The sequence below is a fragment of the Bos grunniens genome, chromosome 23 (assembly GCF_055505025.1).
Source record: "Bos grunniens cultivar Pamir isolate PY7600 chromosome 23, Bosgru_T2T1.0, whole genome shotgun sequence".
Lineage (NCBI taxonomy): Eukaryota > Metazoa > Chordata > Mammalia > Artiodactyla > Bovidae > Bos > Bos grunniens.
The window spans coordinates 48,776,458-48,798,759 of record NC_141187.1 but is presented as its reverse complement, the minus strand read 5'-3'; the positions used below and the strand labels follow the sequence as shown (position 1 = coordinate 48,798,759).

General features: G+C 38.4%; 1 protein-coding gene across 5 annotated transcripts; it reads right to left on the bottom strand.

Moving 5' to 3' along the window:
- Positions 1–380: 380 nt before the first annotated feature.
- SLC35B3 (solute carrier family 35 member B3) lies at positions 381–21,883 on the bottom strand. 5 transcript variants are annotated; one of them, XM_086370874.1, is made up of 11 exons: positions 21,646–21,883; positions 16,072–16,365; positions 13,234–13,355; positions 9,351–9,505; positions 8,144–8,251; positions 6,781–6,878; positions 4,122–4,214; positions 3,595–3,706; positions 2,541–2,610; positions 1,686–1,762; positions 381–983 (listed from the first exon to the last, which is right to left on the bottom strand). In XM_086370874.1, the coding sequence occupies exons 1-11, from the start codon at positions 21,733–21,735 to the stop codon at positions 961–963; spliced, it is 1,242 nt and encodes a 413-aa protein (XP_086227000.1). In that variant the 5' UTR covers positions 21,736–21,883; the 3' UTR covers positions 381–960. The 5 variants fall into 5 exon arrangements, with proteins under 5 accessions (XP_086227000.1, XP_086226999.1, XP_086227003.1 ...); XM_086370873.1 differs by having other exon boundaries at positions 381–660; XM_086370877.1 differs by having other exon boundaries at positions 21,570–21,767.
- Positions 21,884–22,302: the final 419 nt, after the last annotated feature.

The window sequence follows — 22,302 nt, the reverse complement described above, 5'->3', positions numbered from 1 at the left end:
CCCTTGCCTGGAGAGTCTCATGGACAGTGAAGCTGGGAGGCTACACTCCACAGGGTTGCAAAAGAGTTGGACGTGACTTAAGAGACTAAACAACATTTTCCCTTCAACTTAAAAATTCAGATCATGACGTTTCCTAGCACCTCTGATGAGTAGTAGGAAATGTGTCTTGTGATATATATACTTATAGGACGCAGGATGACAACTCTTCTTCCTCTATCCCGTATATTCCACAGAAAAATTAAAGCACATTTTATGTATACTTTTAAATGATCAGAGAAAAGCCTAAGATTTAAAGTTTAAGTATACTTTACTTTCCCTCTTCATAACAAAATCCAACCTTTATTTCCCCTCTTTATAAAAAAACTTCATCAAACACATTCTTTAAAAAAAAAAATCACAGAATAATTTTTATTTATAATGAAGTTATTCTCTCTGGACTTTAAATCATCAGTTCACTCTTACAACAGAGATTCAGTTTAAATAAGACCACCACAATGGAATGGAAAGAGGACAGCAGTCTGTTTTTACATATCAATCTCTCTGATATGTCTTAACGATACACTCAGTCCTACCCCATGGTCCATCTCCAGCGAAGTTCTCAACAGACTGCAAGCACTCAGGGTCCTTCATGCTGACGTACCGGGCGTGCCCTCGATTGCTCTGGAGGTTAGACAAACAGGGTTCTGAACAAAGGCCGACTTCACACGTGATCCATCCACAAATGGACAGCATGCCTTCAGAGCCTTTGGTTTTTATAAGTCCCTTTGGAAAGTTAAGTGATTGATGAATTAATTCTATTTTACAAATAGAATTTTACAAAACGAGCCACTGCCTATACAGTTTGTGCCAACGTCCTTGACTTCCTTAGGTCCATCACTCTGTTTATCAGATCATATGCTGATGGCAGCCTCATTTTATCCATATTTTTGCTGTAAACATTGAGAAATATACCAAGGACAACTAGGAAACCAGACCACACATACCTAAGAGAAAAAAATAAGGAAAAAAAAGATTAATGTCAGAGTAACAATTTATCATTAACCATAGAGTTTGATGGATTTCACAAAAATTCTTCAATATTTTGCTACTGGATACCTAATCTAAAATAGCACTAAAATAGTATTTATTTTATTTTACAAATAATATTTAGGTCATAGTAGATGGAATTCTGTATTTTTAATGTTTAGTATGTATGTCAGAAAAGTATTTTAAAAAAGAATTTTAAATATAGTGCACTTGAATTTTGAGGATAATAGTAAATTCAAAGTCCAACATCTACCAGAAGTCTCATAAGTATGTTTAAAGCACTGGATACATAAATCTGTCAGGGAATTTGACACAGCGGCCCAACTAGTTACCCCAGAGCGGGTAGAATATACCCAGACAGACAGGGGCGCATCCTGAGAAAGCGGAATGGGCGTGGGCAGCACAGTGAGCGCCTGCCCCACGCAGAAGGAGAGGCGCTGACAGAGAACCAGCCTCACAGCCGCCCCTGCCGTCAGCTGGGCGCTGGTTCCAGACTCACCCCTCCACCCAGAGGACACTAAAATCTGTGGAGGCTAAGGTCGTTTATATAAAATGGCAAAGTATTTGCATATGTGCACAGCCTGGTGTGTACTGTAAATCATCTCTAAATTATTGTAAGACCTGACACGATGAATCTGCCATGCAAGTTCAAACTGCACCTTTTTCAACGTTCTGGACTTTCTCTTTTCTTGAATATTTTTGCCCTGCCGTTGGTTGAGCCTGCAGATGCAGATACCTGTGGATACAGAAGACCGACTGTACAGGGATGATGATTTATCGTGTGGTTACCTTTACGCTTGTACACCTGACACTTTGAGGTTTGAAAAGCACAGGTCCACTTATACGTGGTTTTTTAAAAAATAAATACACAGTCGGTCCTCTGTGTGCATATGTGGAATCTGGATGCAAAGGGCTGACTGAAAGGGACTCCAGCATCCTTGGATTTCAGTCTATCGTGTCCTGGACTGGTACTCTGTGGATTCTGAGGGATGACTGTACAATGACCATGTCTAAGTCTGAATCTTCTCAATTACCAACCAGTATAAGTTTAAATGATGCTAATTTCAAATACATAATAGACAGTAAAGAAAACAGTCAGTGTTTCTACCAGAAGCCAGAAATTGATAAAACCATTAGGACACAATTTACAGAATATTTCTCTACCTCAAATCCTTTGTAGGAAAAGGCAGCAAATAACCTTAAGAACCATCTATGTAGATATTTATAATTTCTATATCTGTACCAGGGCAAGGGGAATCCCTTAATCTCACCACATCATTCACATTCATTTATATGAGAAACAGGGTCACAAGTGCATTGGGACTGGTTAGGCAATTTAAGTGTACAAAATGATTTCTTCAAAATAATTACATACATTTCTGAAACAGGAGAAGACACATCCATAAATGTGGGTCAAGATGAAAAGGTTTCTTTATAAAGAAATTAAGGCTGTTTAAGAAGAAATGTGAAAGTACCCAAAGGTAGAGAGACTTGCTGAACTGACAAGTACTTACTGGAATGTGAATGGTTTGGCAAAGAATATAAATGAAAGAACAACGGTCATCGCTTTTCTCCCTGTCGTCACTGTAGGGAGAAAAAGGTAGGTTTAGAGTGTGCCTACTATTGGTAATACTTTGGAAATCATATATTTGACAAATCTTTACAGAGCCTACTGTGCACCAAGATCTACATGAGGTGTCAAGGAAACAAATTAAAAAAACAACAACAGAAAGTCACTGCTCCTGCAACCGTGGAGTTCACAATCGAGCAGGGTTACAGACATTAAATAATAAGGCTAAATTTTACAGTACAACTGTAGTAAGTACTTGATGGAGGCCATGTTGCTATGGAGCTTCACCATCTTTTAGAGAGACATTCTTAGTCTGGCAAGAAACATTATTCCAAGGAAGATAGGATTAGGTAGAATGGGGGATATTCTTTGAAAGCGACAATCTATAGGTCATCCTAACACTCTAACGGTGGGCACAGCTGGATAAAACCATGAACATCTTTCCTGTCCTCTGTTCACTGTCCTTCAGGGGTTATGGCCAGAAACCCTCCTCCCCGGTCCCACCCGGGGGGGACAGGAGCTCCGCATGCGGCTCCAGGACACCTTCCTCCCCTGGACCGTGTGCTGCTCAGCTCTCTCTCTTATTGGTCCTCCATTCCCAGACTCTACATTCAAAGCATGAATGAATGAATACCAGAACTATTTTGGAAACACATGTCAGAGCCTGACTCCCCAAATCTATTTTTCCTTCTACCTTAGTAAAAGGATCCCATTTTTTAACCAGGACACCTGCCCAGCCTCTCCTACAGTTGCTGTGGTCATGGAACTGGGTTTAGTCAACCAAGTGTCAATTCAAGTGTCAGCAGAAGTGCTGTCTCTAGTGTAAACACTAGGGAGTTTACAGAAAGAGACAGGATGTGGGCAGAGAGACAGAGGGACTGGATTCCCAAGGAGCTGGAGCCACCACGCCAGCTTGGGCGGTGCTGGGCATACGGTTAAAAGGACAGGTCTGGAGTCACATGCTTATTACATAATCTAATTAAGTACGTCATTCTTACCTGTTACAGCAAGAAGTGCACCAAAAATTTTAATCAAAGCCAGAACAAAAGAGATTCCAAAATACCCAGTGAGGGAAAAAAGGAAAGCATAACCATAGGTCCGAATTGGATCCTGTAACATATAAAAAAGCCTTTTCTAACGAAAAATGCAAAACAAACTCTGAGGTATTATAAATGAAATAAAATTACAGATTTTAATCAACTTCTTGAGCAATAATAAGCCATTCAACAATGCAATCAAGCAAAGATTCTTATTTAGTTCTGATTTAATGGAAAAATAATAATGAAATTAAAAATCCCCAACTTATACATTATGAATAGTTTAAAAATTAACTTATAGAAAAGAGCAAGGATAAAATAAATTTAAATATAAATCATTTCATTTCTAATTTCTGATCTATATATATTGTATTAAAGGAGTCATCAAGTTAAATGAAATACAGTCTTTTTGAACAAGGAGAATCAGAAATACAGAGGAAACTATTTAATGGAAGATGTTTATTTTAAAAAATGTGATTAGTGTTTACCTTTGAACAAAATGTTACTGCAGGGCCTAATCCACTAGTGCATGTCAATCCCAATAAAATGTACACAAAACCGATTGAATACGAATACAAAACCTAGAGAAGAGAAAAATAAAGTGGAAAAAAGTGGTATTTAACCAAAGGTGGAAATGAATAGTTTTCAATATGTGGCTCAATTAATCTATTCAATTAAATTTGCAGAAGAAACCACTTTAAAAGTAACATCATTGTTTGGACATGGCCTAATTTTCTGGAAATGATGGTTGATCCTGTTTATAAGTTTTAGGTACAACATAACCTGTACAACAGAGAAGGCAATGGCACCCCACTCCAGTACTCTTGCCTGGAAAATCCCATGGACGGAGGAGCCTGGTAGGTTGCAGTCCATGGGGTCACTAAGAGTCAGACACGACTGAGCGACTTCACTTTCACTTTTCACTTTCATGCATTGGAGAAGGAATTGGCAACCCACTCCAGTGTTCTTGCCTGGAGAATCCCAGGGACAGGGGAGCCTAGTGGGCTGCCGTCTATGGGGTCCCACAGAGTTGGACACGACTGAAGCGACTTAGCAGCAGCAGCAGCAACTTGTATAACAGAACTCAGCAGTTCTAATCCTTTCATATATGACTACCTAATTATTCATTTTTTGTTTGGCTTAATTACTGAATTCAAACCAGATTTTAGTGTTGGGATCCTAAAAACATACACAAGACAAAGATACTCTGAAAACTACATATTAGATATGAAAAATCCAAACATTAAGCTTGCAAAGACTATTAAAATATAATGAAAATAAGCAGTATATGGCATATTTATTAATTTCTCAACTTTCCTACCAATCTTTCTATCCTGGTTTATTATACTCCTTATAAGCAGAATCAGCATTATTGTCAAACTTCAAAACCTGCTATGTGTCAGGTACTGTGCTAATGATGCTCTATATAAATTAATCCTTTTTATTTCTCACAACCAGCTGAAGAGACAGGCACGTTTTTTATTTCACGCTATATATATATTTTTTCTTAACCTTTTAATTTTGCATTGGGGTATAGCCAATTAACAAACTGTGATAGCTTCAGGTGAGCAGTGAAGGGATGTGGCCATACGTACACAGGTGTCCACTCCCCCCTCATCCAGGCTGCCACATAGTACTGAGTAGAGTTCTTTGCGCTGTCCAGTAGGTGAGTCAGGCACTCTTGACCATCATTTCCTACCAGTGTGTGGATGGGAAAACTAAAACTTAAGAGATGGTAAGTCATCTTCCCGAAAGAGGAGAGCTAGTACAGGAGGATATAAACCGAGGCTACCTCGGATCACAGTGCACGTTGTAACCACCGTACTGCACTAACTTTCTAGTTACCCACAGTCCCTTAATTCTCGGCTCTTTCCCTTATCTAGGAAGAGCGGTGATGATCAAGAAAACTCCTGACCAAGATTAAGGTTCCTGTGTTCTCAGAGACTCTGCAGAGATGCCCCACCCTGCTCCCAAGGTAACCAGCCCTACATATCCTTAATGCAGTGAGCTCTGTCTGTCTAGCAAGGTGGTTGGCTGTAAAACTAATGCAAACACACACATGACGTATTTACTGCATACAAATACCAACCAGTTAGAAGACACATGGGAAGAAAAGATAATATTTGCAGTAATAAGGGCAAAAAGATGAAACACCTAACAATAGCTTCAGTTAAAAAAATAACTGGATTTACACAAAGAAAATTGTACAAAGTCTAAGGGACATTTAAAGGAAACACTTGAATAAAAGGAAAGTCATACCTCATTCTTGAAAGAATATACACTTGAAAGAATCAAGTGTATAGATGCCATTCTCCCTAAATTAATTTATAATTCAATGCCATAGCAATCACAATACCAACGGGATTTCTAGTTTATCTGGGGATATGGACACCCAAGAGTAACTACTGGTAGTAAAATTCTGAAAAACAAAAGGAATGACAGTGGCTAGTCCTAACAGATGGTAAACGTCTGGGGATAAAGCTTCTGTCGTATAGTTCCGGAGCAGAAATAAACTGGAAAGGATAAAATTCTAAACTCTGCATCAGAACATGAGAGGATGGAAGAAGATATTTAAAATAAAAGTTGGAAAAGTGAACTATTCAATAAGTGATACTAGTGCAAGTGGATAGTCATATGGAAGAAAATTTTTAGAAAGCTATGGCTGGATCAAAGATTTCATAAATAAGGAGATTATAAAACTAGGAGGCAACTGGCATAAAATTCTTAAAATTTGAGAGTTGGAAAAGCCCTTTTCAATAATAATGCACAGCCAGAAGCCATGAAGCAAAAGATAAGCTAAACTACATGCAAATTACAAACTGCTAGATGGAAGATAATACCAGATACAAAGAGAGAATAAAAATGATGCAACAGAGAAAATTTTTTAACATGCCCCAAACTCCTTGAATCAGAGAGGAAAAAATGATCAAATGCTTATCATACGGTATTAGTGGTGGTGATGGTATTTTACTTTTTACCTTCGTATGACACTTGAATGTGCTACTTTTATGAAAATAGTGATGATAAACCAGTTTAAAAATGCAATGCAAAAATGCAAGTCTTCAGTACTATAATTATGTCATAAAACTAAGGACATCATCATTTTTGAGTCTGTCTGATGTGATGAAAAAGCACGAGAGCATTTACCATTTCTGAATTAGAAGCATTATGCAGCTTCATAGCTTTCTCTTGGACATTCCCAATGACAGCATCTGCGCACAGGGCCAGCGAAATGAGGACCACACCTTCAAGAAGGCATAAGAAAAAATAACCTCCTCATTCAAATGCATGAACAGTAATCAAGACTTAGCAGAAATTTAATTGGGCTAAAAAAACAGCAGACCTTAAATTACACTTGCTCAGTAGAATACTTTTATCCACATTCAGTTGTAACAGGCATGTAGATATTATTTAAGAAAACAAAACTAATACTAATAAATTGCATTAATGCCATCACCTTATTGTGTTTAATAATCACATCAAATAATAGTTTTATGTTTAAAGTACTGATTTTTAATAGGACTTGAGATCATTATTTTGAACAGTTATCCTGGATTTTATATGTGAAGTAGTTGACATACACATTTTTGTTTTAAAAGGCTCTTTTGGAAAGGCTCATAACACATAGAAGTGAAGTCAGGCTGTTTAAGAACTTTAGTGATTAGGTTACAAGTCTCAAAGAAACACTGTACTAAACGAACATGGTGAGAAGTTAGAGCTCCTGACACCGCCTCTCCTCGTCGTCATCACCCACACCCCACGGGCAGGTGCTTTCACATCCACTCCTCCAGCATCTCACTTCTACGCTCCCACTACCTTCGTGTGAGGCGAGCTATTATCTCTTTTTATGTGAACCACTCCTACCCCTGGTGGCTCAGACGGTATAGTCTGCAATGCAGGAGACACAGGTTTGATCCCAGGGTTGGGAAGATCTCCTGGAGGAGGAAATGGCAATCCACTTCAGTATTCTTCCCCGAGATATTGCATGGATGGAGGAGCCTGGCGGGCTATAATCCACGGGGTTGCAAAAGAGTCAGACACGACGTAGCAACTAAGCGTGCACACGCCTCTAAAGTCACTTTTCCCCTCAGACTCCAAATATAATTTTCCTTTTGTGGGTGCGGACACAATGAAGCTAACAGTGAAAAGTAAGTGTGCACGTTTCTTTTTTCTTTCTTAAGAAAATAACCATTACTACTGTGGTTCTGTAACTTGTGTGTATGGTTCCGACTTAGTCCTTTAAAGATTGACCTACCAAGTACTAGAAAACAGGAGATTCTCACCAGGCAAACAGCCTCCTGTCATGCCCAAATACAAGAGGACTGAAGACAATGGTTATGTTTCAGAGATGTAACCTTTTCACTACATCTTATATAACAGTCCAGAAACTTTATGCTAGATATGAGAACCACAGATGTCACACCATCATGTAAGACCCTAATGAAACTGTAAAAATTCTTACTCTGAACTGAAACACTGACAAAATCCAAGAAGACAAATAATTCCTTACCTGTCAGGTTGAAATTTGGCGCAACCGTGCTGTCGGCTAGGGTAAACCATATCAGGCCGAGGCTCATACATAAGGCAGCAGACACGTCTGCAACATTATAACGCTTTCCTGTGTATAACAAAGGGTAAGTCAACCTCGTCATGCAATCATCCATTCAGCACAGTGTTGGATCTGTGTGTCTAACAAGCTCAGCAGGGATTGCTTTTTATATACAATGTCAGAAATGATCAAGAACATTTTAATCAAGGCATGGGATGGTCACAGAAGGGTTTCTGAAAATTAAATTATCCTGTGAGCACCAAAATGTCCTTTAAATTAGACAGGAAATCCTCCTTTCATCTGCTATGATAGTGATTAAATCAGAACATTTAAAAGTTTGTGGAATTAGTGCCTCTTTTATTTTATAACATAAGCCTACGAAGTCTCTTACAGTTCATAAGTTTACAAAACAACCAGAGTAGTTATTCAGGCACAGGTTAAGTCATTTACAAAGTTAAATGTGATTTTTAATAGGAATTGAGATCATTTTTTCCTATGTGAACAATTATCCTGAAATTATACGTTACAGTTGACATACATATTTTCATTTTAAAAGGCTCTTTTGGGAAGGCTTATAATACATGAAATGAAGTCAGGGCTGTATGAGAAATCTAGTGTTATCTAAAAAGGAATATTCCTCATGACAGTCATAGGAACTTGCTCCATGGCTTGTCACTATCACTGCTTCCTCTTTTACTCCTGCTTTCATAGGCCTGTAACTTAGTTGGGGCTCAGCAGAGTGGGTTAAAGAACACTTTTGCTCAGCTTAAGCTTTACTTCATCATGAGAATTATCCATTTGCACAAGTGGAGCCGTGGAGAGTAGGAAAATCAAAGAGTTGAAAACAGAGCTTTCTGGGTACTTGTGAGCTAAGCCTTCAATATGTGAGTATGGCCTTTCAGCAATGTAGTGGACTCCAGGCAAAAAGAATAAAACAAAATACTATTTTGGTGTTCCCCAAGTCCAAAGATTTTAGATCCTGAGGTATATCAGCGAAGTATCAGTGTTTTTATAATATCTTATTTATATTAGATTATCACTCAAAATTGTTACAATACCTAGAATGTTCATTAAAGATGTGAATCGGAGTTTAATGTTTTTCCTAATGCTAGATGTCACAGCATATCCTGTTAGCTTCAAACAGTATGAAAACATATCATTACTATACCTTGAATAAAAACTCCTCCTAGCATAACAGGAATCAATTTGCAGCACTTGAAGATGACTTGGGTAGGATAATTCAGGTAGCCCAAGGAAGTGTTTGATAACCCCATAGTACCCACAGTTAGAAAAGCTATTATCATGTAGGTTTTTCCTGGTATTCTGTAAAAGACAATTTTCAAAATCTTCATTTTGGGACCCAATTATACTACTGTAAGAGAATGTGCTTACAATGTGTAAATTCCTAATTACTCTTCTAATTTCTGTTTAATACTTCTAGAAATATTGGTAAAATATCACTATTCTTAAAGGTATAGCACTGCTTACTTGTATAAGAGAATGCTGGTAAAAATAACAGTTTACGCTTATTTAATGGACTGTAAGTGAGGACTCTCAACTGTGTGAAAAAGTAGTACATTAGACAGTTACTTAGATTCTTACAAAAAGTATAAATGTTTGTTACATTTAAGGTTTTTTTAACAGTAGTTACAGTTACATACAAAAACCATCTTGACTAAATGCAGAAAATAAGAATTGATTTTTAAGAAACATTGGTTTCTAAAATGACAAAAAAGCACCTTGCTGTTGCTCAGTCACTAAGTTGTATCCAAGTCTTTTGCGACCCCATAGACTGTAGCCCACCAGGATCCTCAGTCCATGGGATTCTCCAGGCAAGAATACGGGAGTGATTGCCATTTCCTTCTCCAGGGGATCCTCCCGACCCTGCGATCCCACCTGGGTCGCCTGCACTGCAGGTAGATTCTTTACCGTCTCAGCCACCAGGGCTGCCTTAGTTAACTTTCAGCTCCTTTTAACTCCTAACTGCTGTTCTGTTTCCTGATGTTTCCATCTAGCATTAGGAAAAATATATCTGTCCATTCTGCTCGAATAATCAGAGCAGAATTTCTCTAGGAAGTCCACGGTGGTTTAAAACCGTAGATGATTTTTTATTACCATAATGTCTTATGCCTTATATCTAATGCTATTAATTCTATAAATTGTTAAAACAACCAACTTTCAGATGAGGAATCCGACTCTCTCATGATCCCAGATGTTCTACTTTGGATTCTAACTGGACTTCCTAAAGGAGATTCTCAATATGGCACCTTCAGAATTTTGAGCTATTCTTGGGAGCATATGCTTACTTTGAAGAGATACTCAATGGTCTAAAATAATAACCTTGTACATTCACATAATTCTATTATGTTGCATTTTTAGATTTATGTTGCAGATTTAGATCTAGTTTTCATTTTGGGATTTGGGCTCAGGTTTAAATCAAGACAACAAAATTCCACATTTTTTTTTTTTACATGGCTATGCAGAAGGCAAAATAATTTACTAGAAAAGTTCAATTAAAATGTATCATTTCCAATTCAATTTTGAGACCTTTGCTTATATTTAACTATGAACACAGTGGTCAATATTCAGAACCCACGAGGAAATAACTGGGCATGCCCATATGTATCAGTGTACACAGACGCTGGTTTCTACATTGTCCGTGGGGTTTAACCCTCAGTGGGGGTTACCAGTGAAGGAGGCACAACATGACTTCTCCAGGAGATGACAGGAGTCAGAAGGGGCAAATTTCCTCACTCATAAATTGCAAACAGTGGCCAGAAAATTCAAGTCAGAAGAATCACAAGATTAGAAAAGCAGTGCAGTAAAGGAGAAGGAAAACCAGCCTGCCACTTAGGAAACCTAAATTCAAAAGGTTCCAGCGTGGGGCATGAGCTCATGGAAATCCCAGCTCTCCTCCAGGTCTGCTTTCTCACTGGTGAAATGAGGCTAGATTTCACCATCTTGCCTCTAGGACTCTAAGCTGTTTCTACTTGAATACCCCAACTACTTACTACTTTAGATATGATGGGAAAGCTGTAACTTTGAAAAGTCCTTTGAAAAGCAATTTGACAGATCTCCTTTACTGAAAACTCTCACAGAGTAACTAGCACTAAAGCTACAAGGTCATCTTCGATGAAATAACAAGGCGCATACTTAGGGTATGCTAGACTGTGACGCGCGACACCGCACATCGAGGTGGTTCATCCTCAACATGAAGCGATGTAAGAAGCTCCCCGAGGAACCGACAGAACTAAGGGGGGCTCAGACCCACATTTTCTAACTCCAGACTCTGTGGTTGTATAAGCTCATGGGTATTCATATGAATACAGCAAGGGAGAAAAACTAAGCCAAGAATTCAACTAATCAGAGGTCTAAAGAGCAGTGCCACTTAAATAAATTCATAGATAGATACATATACTTGCAAATACATTCAAAAATATGTGATTGGGCATGTTTTCACTGTAATACATCTTTAAAGATCTTTTTTTTTTTCTAAAAAGGGTTTTGAGGTGCCTTGGAATGAAAAGTTTTCAATTCATAATTACATTTTATTATAGGCCTATAAATTCTTCTACCTAATTTCTTCAGCTGTGTTTACATCAAACACAAACGACTTTATCTTTAAATATGTTATGGGCATGTGATTTGAAGGCTGGGGAAAACATGACTGATGGCTCACTCTCCATCTTTTGGTAGCTGAGAAGGAGCTGTATCTTTTTAAAATTTACCACTTAAGAGGATGCGTCATCTCGTGTTTTTTCATCTAATAAATACAGCATTGTGATTTTTTACTTTAAAGCAATCAGTGGTCCAGCAGTTTGCAATACATAACAACTCATCAAGCTTCCACGTATATTAGTCTTGACAGATGCATTTACTTACTTTCTTTTCTATCTCCTATGGCTGAGCTAAGTCTTGTGGAGTTTCAGAGCACGAAAATAATAAAGATGATCTTGGAATCAAACATTTTAAAAATTGCTGCCATAATAATTTATTGGCAATATAGAGGTTGAGAAGTAAAATTAGACCAATGATACTGATGTTGCTCATTTAAATATTTAAAATCCTATAGTTATCTTCATACAAACATCAAAAACACTTATTTAAGAAAAAAAAGTAGCTATGAGGATTTTTTATTTTTACTTAAAGATTAAACATGTATATCAATGAAAACAATGTCAACACTGCTATCTCCTTGGTACACTTAAACTATCCAATATATGCATGAAATAATCACATTTTAGGGTCTGACATGACAGGATAACCACACCTAAACTTACCCAGAAAATGTTATATTCAAATTCCCCACCCCCTTCTGATGTAAGAGACAAGGTTTTCACTGCATATTGTTCAATATGCCAGGAAAAGTATTTCAAGATATTACTCAAACCTAACTGGTCATTAATTTAAAAGATACTATCATATAAACTCTTAAGTTTTGATGGGAAGGAATATTATGAAATTTCTCTAATGTCCATGAATATAATCCCTACTGCTGGTCATTACAAATGTGATAAGTGGAACATATCCTACAAAACAAAGCATTAACTATCCATTTCAAAAAACCAGTATACAAATAGGTACTGACACTTCACATAATCACACCTATTTCCATTTTAAGAACATATATGTACATCTGAATACATTCTGTTTTAAGAAAATCTATTTTATTATTGAGTCTAAACAACATTTTGTTTTTGGCTGCACTGTGTGGCTTGTGGGATTTCAGTTCCCTGACCAGGGATTGCACCAGGGCCCCTGCAGTTAAGTGCAGAGTCCTGACCACCGGACCATCAGGAAATTTCTTCAACAATTTTTTGGTAACGTTACACTTCAGGGGATATTACTTTTTTCAACATATAATGGAAATATCAAATTTATTATTTTTAATATGTTAACAACACTGATGAAAATTCTTGGGTATTAAATGTTTTATTAACGTAAAACATATTTCACATATAACATACTTCATGAGCTCAAAATAATAAAACAAAAAAATTAACTACTAGTCATGTACTTAACTGCCAAAAAAAAACAAGCAATCCACATACCTCCTCCTTTTGTCCTGAATTAGCTGAAGTTCTATGAGGCCAAATATGGAGTAAAATGCAAACTGTACTAAAGTAAGATACCAGCCATAGGGCTTAAAACCCTCCACTGAAAATATTAATTCCTGTCAAGAGATACATGAACACTGTTAAGTTCAGCGGCGGACCAATCTCCTCACAATGAATTCATGTAAGCACAGCATTTTAATAGAAACCAAGCTTCACCCCTCAAAACAGCAAACTGAACCAAAAAACATCCAAATGTAAGGCTTCTGAGAGGTAAAATTGGAGAAGCTCTGCGAAGTCACTTCAGTCGTGTCCGAGTCTGTGCAACCCCAGAGACGGCAGCCCACCAGGCTTCCCTGTCCCTGAGATTCCCCAGGCAAGAACACCGGAGTGGGTTGCCATTTCCTTCTCCAAGCTCAGAAGACTTTAAAAAGACGTGATGGCAGACATCCAGCACAACAGGAGAGGGGGAGGAAGAACTAGGAAGTAACCCCATCACCTGCTTTTCTCTTTTTTTTAAAAGATCAAAATTAAGAGAGTTGCCCAAAACAATGAGGGAGGCAGCTGACTGAAGAACTCATGTACTTTTAAAAAAGCAAGTCTCGTTAGAAGTCTACTACCTCAAGCCTGTTTTCCTGTATTAACATAGTCATTCAACTCACTGATTAATGGTTTTTTTAAGAAATCCTGCGCCATGGATTACATAAAAAACTTTCCCTTATAGAAGAATGGTTACTCTTCCTAAACATAATGTTATTATCATGAAAAAAATTTGTTAATTGTTAATAAGCCATTCTTAATCTCATTAAGAAGTAGTCTAATAAAGTTATCTGGCTTAACTGAATAAATCATCTACCACATATATAAATATTATATAAATTGCATAATATATAGTATAAATAATATATATTTCAGCTATACTTAAAATAAAATTTAAAAACATGAAATTGATGGATAAATTCATGTTCAAAGAAAAACTAAACATATGCTCTAAAAAGATCCTAAACTGATTTTGTCCATTTAGGATTCTGTGCAATTTGCCAAATTTAGATTTCATGTTTAAATAAGTCTGTGAGTTATTTAGTAGGAGTTATCTGGTTTATAAAAACATAAAAAATATCTTTATTAATATCCTGACACTAGGTAAATATTTCATTTTCTATATTGCTAAATTAATACAAAACCCCATTTTCTTTAAACTATTTTAATACGGAGTTTTATGTAAGAGTTAGTAGCAATGTCAGTTCTCACAAAAGTAATGTTACAATTTAATCAGTTTATCTAATTTTAAAAGAAACTTCGAACATATTAGTTTTTAGTTAAAATCCCTGATCATTTATCAAATAGAAAAAAATTTAACGAAATTTGTAAATTTCTAATTCATTTTCCATTACAATGGCTAACTGCTCCCAAGCTATTTGGTAACAATGGTATTTCAAAGGAGAAAAAAATGCTTCTCAACAAAAAATTCCAACATCTGATAAAAGTTACTATTTTGTGTTGTTCTTCATTGTTATACCTGAATTTTTATATCATCTTCTAGGAGAAAAATCAGTTACCAATATAAACATTAAGATTTTAAAATTCATGTTGTTTTACACTAAGACATCCTATAGAGCACTTTTAGAAGCAAAGGAATAGTCACAATTCTATTTTCTATTTTTAAACTTACTTTTATATTTTATTTATATAAGATAAAGGAAAAGCAAAGAATAATTTTTAAGATCACTGATTATAAAGAATATCAGAAATATTATCTACATTTAAGAAAACGCATCACTTTTCTTTTCTTGAATTATAAAGATTTCTCATGTTAGGGAATTGCAAAGAAAAAGTAAGTTGACAAAGGCTGAAAATACCCACTACTGAACTGATAATTGAGAATATGTCTGCTGTTTACACTAGTCTGGACTGTCACCCATCCAACTCATGTCTTTGAAGGTCGGGACTTTGCTGGTCAGATGTATACACTATCCCATAAAACAACACAAATATAAGACAAATTGTGGCAATGCTAGACATTTTTTGCTGAGGCAAAAATCACAGAAAAATAAGATTCTGGCAAAGTTGGCTTCCCTTGTAGCTCAGCCAGTAAAGAGTCTGCCTGCAATGTAGGAGACTCGGGTGCGATTCCTGGGTAGGGAAGATGCCCTGGAGAAGCCACTGGCAACCCACTCCAGTATTCTTGCCTGGAGAATCCCATGGACAGAGGAGCCTGGCGGGCTATAGTCTATGGGACCGCAAGAGTTGGACACGACTGAGCAGTAAGCACAAAGTTAGTTTACAAGAGGAAACCAACAAGGATGAGAACACAACAGATGCTTAAAGAATGATTCAAACAGTATAGGATTAAAGACACCCTTGGAAAAATATTAAACATCCAGATATACTCTTGCAAAATGACCTCTTACTGACCTCTAGGAATTTAAAAATGAATGGGAATATGGGTTTTGTGCTGTTGTTCAATTTTATGTAAAAACTGTGTTCCAAAATACTAATCAATACTTGAGTCATTTTCTTTAAAAAAACACATGGTTATAATTACTTATTACACATCTTCCAAAACACTTCATATTTTTTCATAATTTTAGTTTTTAAAAATTGTCTCCGGCTTCCCTTCCCCCATGTAAAACTCTTCACTGTAAAATTTGGATCCCTGTTTCCAGCCAATTTTATCTTAAGTAGCCCTTTTCTACTAGTATATTAAGAAACTCAAATTTGTGAATCAACTTGCTATCCTATGAGGGGAAGTCTCTTGAACAAAACTGTTGGTAGTGCCCATAATGAGCTCAACTATTACAAATAATTAACATATTATAACAAATAATTTTTTACCTGTAAATATCCATAAATTAGGTAAAATACAAAAACTCCAGCAACACATATAAAAAACTGAGTCAGTTTGTTGAATCTGCTGAGATTTATGCCAAGCACGACAATGTCATCTATAGACTTGATGTGTGGTGACATTGCTTGGGTTTTGGATGGGACAGTGATAGAAATGTATTTCCTGGAGGTGTTGAACTTGAGATCCATTGTTCTTGTTTTGCCGCATTCAGTGCTACCAAAGTTATCTTTGTTGGTTTCCTCTCCTTTGTTCAGGCCTCCTTCTGCCTGCTGAGCCAAGTCCTAAAGAAGGAAACAAACAATTCAAGCAAAACATTTAGACCATCAAGTAAAGTGCTATGCTCCAAATACTATCTCAGATCACATTTTGAAATTTATATAGGTAAGAGTCATTCTCTCTGGATTTTAATACATTAATTCTCTTCTTCAAGCTTCCAATCGACCAAAATAGGTTTACTCTCCAAACAATGTACCTTCACCTGATAAAGACCAATACATCACTAAATATACACCATTCTTATCTCCACAGCAACACATCAAAAGCTAACCTTGTATTTATTTCAAAGAAGTAAGGGTGCCTTTATTATGCTTCTATTTGTAGTGAGGATATAATTTTTAAAGCCCACAACAGTATATGCAGAACGTCTTCAACATTAAAGTCAATCTCTAATTGTAGAAAAGAGTAAAGAACAGCCCAAACTCCTACAGCTGCTAAGCCAACTGTAAAATTTATCTGCTAATGACACTGTAAAATAAAGTCAAACTTATGTAAGTTATGTAAAAATCCAGATTTATCTGAGATTATAGAAAAGATACTACGCTTTAGCAACAGCATCTCTTGAGTTAAAAGGAAATGTTTTCTTCCGTTGGAGAACATTACTGTAATTTAAAAAGTCTTTGGTATAGTTGTTCAGTGGGTATAAAGCTTGAATTACACCAGATAACTCTGGTCCTAGACATCACCTGTTGCAGAGACCCTATAACACAGTGCCTATGGTTAACTATGTGGAGCTGTGCACTCAATCATTTGTTAAGTGGGTAGATCTTATGTAAAGCATTCTTTTTTTTTTTAATTTTTTTATTTATTTTATATTTTATTTTTAAACTTTACAAATTGTATTAGTTTTGCCAAATATCAAAATGAATCTGCCACAGGTATACCTGTGTTCCCCATCCTGAACCCTCCACCCTCCTCCCTCCCCATACCATCCCTCTGGGTCGTCCCAGTGCACTAGCCCCAAGTATCCAGTATCGTGCATCGAACCTGGACTGGCAACTCATTTCATACATGATATTATACATGTTTCAATGCCATTCTCCCAAATCTTCCCACCCTCTCCCTCTGCAACAGAGTCCATAAGACTGTTCTATACATCAGTGTCTCTTTTGCTGTCTCGTACACAGGGTTATTGTTAGCATCTTTCTAAATTCCATATATATGCGTTAGTATACTGTATTGGTGTTTTTCTTTCTGGCTTACTTCACTCTGTATAATAGGCTCCAGTTTCATCCACCTCATTAGAACTGATTCAAATGTATTCTTTTTAATGGCTGAGTAATACTCCATTGTGTATATGTACCACAGCTTTCTTATCCATTCATCTGCTGATGGACATCTAGGTTGCTTCCATGTCCTGGCTATTATAAACAGTGCTGTGATGAACATTGGGGTACACGTGTCTCTTTCCCTTCTGGTTTCCTCAGTGTGTATGCCCAGCAGTGGGATTGCTGGATCATAAGGCAGTTCTATTTCCAGTTTTTTAAGGAATCTCCACACTGTTCTCCATAGTGACTGTACTAGTTTGCATTCCCACCAACAGTGTAAGAGGGTTCCCTTTTCTCCACACCCTCTCCAGCATTTATTGCTTGTAGACTTTTGGATTGCAGCCATTCTGACTGGTGTGAAATGGTACCTCATAGTGGTTTTGATTTGCATTTCTCTGATAATGAGTGATGTTGAGCATCTTTTTATGTGTTTGTTAGCCATCTGTATGTCTTCTTTGAAGAAATGTCTATTTAGTTCTTTGCATTCTTAATAGCAACACACACTCACACCCAGGGGACACAAGGCACTTCTGGTGGGGACAGATATGTCTATTACCTTGCATATGGAGATGGGATCACAGGTGTATGCATATGCCCAAACTCATCCAATTCTAACTATTAAACATGTGTATTTCTTGTATGTATCAATTATACCCTAATAAAGCTGTTTAGAAAAAAGAAATAAAAAATAAAAAAGTTCTTGGGTTTGTAAAAAGTGAAAAAATGTAACTTTTTGTTAGTTTGTGAAAAAAAAAAAAAAATCATGAAAGCTCCACAGATGACTGTCAATTTCTCCTTGGATTAATAGAAACTGGAAAATAAATTCATGTAAAAGTTGACGAGAGAGTGTAGAAGTATGACAAAGAACAGAACGAACTTATTAAGAAAAAATTACTTTCCTACAAGAGACTGTTACAATCCCAGAGGGAACTAAAACACAGACTCTACGTGAAGGAAGAGGATAGTAATAATTTTGACAGTGAATTATCCGAAAATCTTAAAAGAAAAAACAAAACACACCACCCCCCCGCGATATGGAAGCTTAAAACGGCGATAATTAATTCCTTCTTCAAGATTCCTTTTAATCTGCTGAGTTAGAGATTAAGTAGGCCCCTTTCTGCAATTTAAACTTGGGGTCAAGGCTCTGAATACAACTTGTCACTAACAGTAATACACAGGCATCAAAGAATGTTTGTTGAACAAGCTACCCACCATGTTTCTAGATAGAAAAATGTGTAATTTTAAGAAAAAATGTGTAATTTTAAAAAGTTTTTACTGTATTTCCTTTCCGTGTTTCTTCTTTTACACACGTTCTTATTTCCCACACGCTTAATCAATGTCATTTCTTTTTAGACTTTTAAAGTCATCTTGCAGGATCCCCTTGAGATATGACTTTCATTACAAAGCATGCCTTACAAGACCTTACCTAAACGTTGTGTTTGAATGTAGAAGAAACAAAAAAGTTAGCAACTATTTTCCATACGTTTTGGCCTGGGTGTAGAGCACCATTCAAATAATTTGTTCTTGTGTAGGTTTTTAAACTTCATCTCCCTTCCTGGAATTGAGAATGCAATGTTTTATTAAACAGAACTTCGCTGGTTTAGATTATGTGACTGATGGAGGAGGACAGAGCTCTGATCACCAGTAACTGTGATCCTGACAGTCATATTCCTTCCATTTCAGGCATTAGTGACTGATATTAATCATTCTTTGGAATAAAAAAGTAGCATTTCCAGCACATATTGAAATTTAAAAATAAATGAATGGTGAAAACATTGATTTGAAATGATCTACTGAAATAAAATTTAATTTCTTAATCTACTCTTTCTTAACCTTTAGAAGAAAAGTCTCCCACTACAAAAATGTAGACTATGAGGAAAATATGCTACTATGATGTGAATAACCTAAAAAAGAAAACCCCGATTTTGTATTTTGCCACACTATGCTTTACAATTAAAAGAATCTTGCCATTTACAGCTAGATTAACTGGACTCTGGATATTAATCATGACCTGTCGGGTATAATTATAAAACAGAGAAAAACAAGATTCTGTGCTATTTCTTAGAACACACTTCACTGCACAAAGTTCAAGAAACCGTGTGCTCATTTTTAAAGGTTACTGTTTTTCAGATTGCTGGGAGAAATATCAATAACCTCAGATACGCAGATGACACCATCCTTATTGCAGAAGGTGAAGAGGAACTGAAGAGCCTCTTGATGAAAGTGAGAGAGGAGAGTGAAAAAGTTGGCTTAAAATTCAACATACAAAAAACTAAGATCATGGCATCCGGTCCCATCACTTCATGGCAAATAGATGGGGAAACAATGGAAACAGTGAGAAACTTTATTTTCTTGGGCTCCAAAATCACTGTAGATGGTGACTGCAGCCATGAAATTAAAAGATGCTTGCTTCTTGGAAAGAAAGCTATGACCAACCTAGACAGCATATTAAAAAGCAGACATTACTTTGCCAACAAAGTAACTTTACAAAGTAAAGTTGACATTACTTTGCCAACAAAGGTCCATCTAGTCAAAGCTATGGTTTTTCCAGTAGTCATGTATGGATGTGAGAGTTGGACTATAAAGAAAGCTGAGCATCAAAGAATTGATGCTTTTGAAGTGTGGTGTTGGAGAGTCCCTTGGACTGCAAGGAGATCCAGCCAGTCAATCCTAAAGGAAATCAGTCCTGAATATTCACTGGAAGGACTGATGCTGAAGCTGAAGCTCCAATACTGTGGCCACCTGATGTGAAGAACTAACTCATTGGAAAAGACCCTGATGCTGGGAAAGATTAAAGGCAGGAAGAGAAGGGGGTGACAGAGAATGAGATGGTTGGATGGCATCACCAACTTGATGGACATGAGTCTGAGCAAGCTGCAGGAGTTGGTGATGGACAGGGAGGCCTCGTGTGCTCCAGTCCATGGAGTCGCAAAGAGACACGACTGAGCAACTGAACTGACTGACTCTTTTTTCCCCAAAGGAGAAAACTAAAATTAGGATTGAACAGGTATATTAAGAAATTAAGTACAAATAAAAGTGTTAGTTGCTCAGTCCTCTTGGATTGCAGCCTGAGAGGTTCCTCTGTCCATGGGATTCGCCAAGCAAGAATACTGGAGTGGGTCGCCATTTCCTCCTCCAGGGGATTTTCCTGACCTAGGGATCGACCCTTTGTCACCTGCAGTGCAACCGGATTCTTAACGCTGACCCACCTGGGAAGCCCTAAGTACAAATAACACCTATCTAAATTATTTTCAAAAGCTGTATCTCTCTTCCGAATCCCAAACTATGTCAATTAGAAAAACATCCATCCAATAAACAGTTCTAGACGTCTGATATCTTACTGCAGAAGAAATGCATATGCTCAATACTTGAAAAAAAAAAAAAAAAAGAACACCGAACCCTTTCTCCTCCTTTCAACTTCTCAGAAAACAAAAAGGTGGTGGGAGAGAGTGAAACTGCAAAGCCTGGAGGAGTGTGCAGAGCCACGAGTGGAAGGTCATAACACGAACTTGACACCCCGATGAGGACAATCACCTCGCACTGCAGGTGGACAGCAGAGTGCCACACAGTGCCCAGTTGAACGCAGAACCGGGAAGTAGCTGTCAACTCTATACGCTGTCGCGGTAGGAGGCCAGGAAGTGGCTGACAGGGGTCCAGAGGCCCGGGGGAATAGCCTAGCAGACCAGACCCTCCCAGAGGTGGTCTCGGGCCTGCGGGGCCACACACCGGCCCGAGCGAGCTCTCGCCGGCCGGAGGGCACAAGGGGAGACCGTGCCAGCAGGTTTCCGTTAAGCCGGGCCCCGGCGCCCTGTCTCCCGACCTCGTCCCGCTCCCTCACGAGGACGCAGGTGGGCCGTGTCACGGTTCTCAGCGGGGAAGGGGATGGCTGGGTCCCAAACACGGCGAAAGGCCCGGGGGTTGAGGGGGGGGCCCTGGGTCACCTGGAAGGGGGACCCCAGCCCAGGGGCCGCCAAGCCAGACGCAGCGTCTCCCCCTCCCCAGGTCCGTCGCCATCACCTCCTGCGTCTCCTCCTCGCCCACTCCGGCACTTGCCACCTCAGCCTCAGCCGCCGCCGCTGCCGCCGCCTTCTCTCCAGGTGCTCTCATCCCCGGCGTCCGCGCGCCACTTCCGCTTATGTGTCCGCCTGCGCGTGCGCAGTCGCGAGGCCCCGCCCCCTCGCCAGCCCCGAGACTCCGCCGGCAGGGGCGCGGCTACGTCTCGCGCATGCGCCCTCTGCCCCGGCGCTCGCTGGCCCAGCGCGGGTGTGGTCCAGAGATGATGCTGCGAGTGCGCTCCTCTGCCCGTTAGATGTAGCGTCCCTGCGGCAAGTGACGGTCGGGTGGAGAGCTCTCCTCCTCCGAGCTGTGCTGCTAGTGTTTCTAGTTTTCGAGCCTCTGAGCCCGTGCAGCTCCTTTGGCTGCAGGGCCGGGGACTCTGGGCCCCGTGGGCGCCCACGCAGGTGGCCTTGCCCTGGAATTTGAGAAGGAAGCCGACTGGAGAATGTTGAACCCCATACAGACACCCCAGGGGTTCCCTCTTACCTCTGCTCGATCCAAATGAGATGGGGTAAAGTCACAATACCTTTCTCTACTTCTATGTTCTACCTGCTTTCTGGGTGAACCCAAGTAATGTTTGGGTTGCCTCTGACGGAATAATTCAGCTTTTGGCTACGG

What these genes read in the sequence shown, in the direction of transcription:
- SLC35B3 (XM_086370872.1), bottom strand. Translation starts at nt 21,735, where the DNA reads ATGAGAGCACCTGGAGAGAAGGCGGCGGCAGCGGCGGCGGCTGAGGCT. An exon ending in GCCAAATTTCAACCTGACAG is followed by an intron (nt 6,879 to 8,143) that starts GTAAGGAATTAT and finishes GCCTTCTTGAAG; the next exon opens with GTGTGGTCCTCATTTCGCTG. An exon ending in TGCACTTCTTGCTGTAACAG is followed by an intron (nt 2,611 to 3,594) that starts GTAAGAATGACG and finishes TTCTCCCTACAG; the next exon opens with TGACGACAGGGAGAAAAGCG.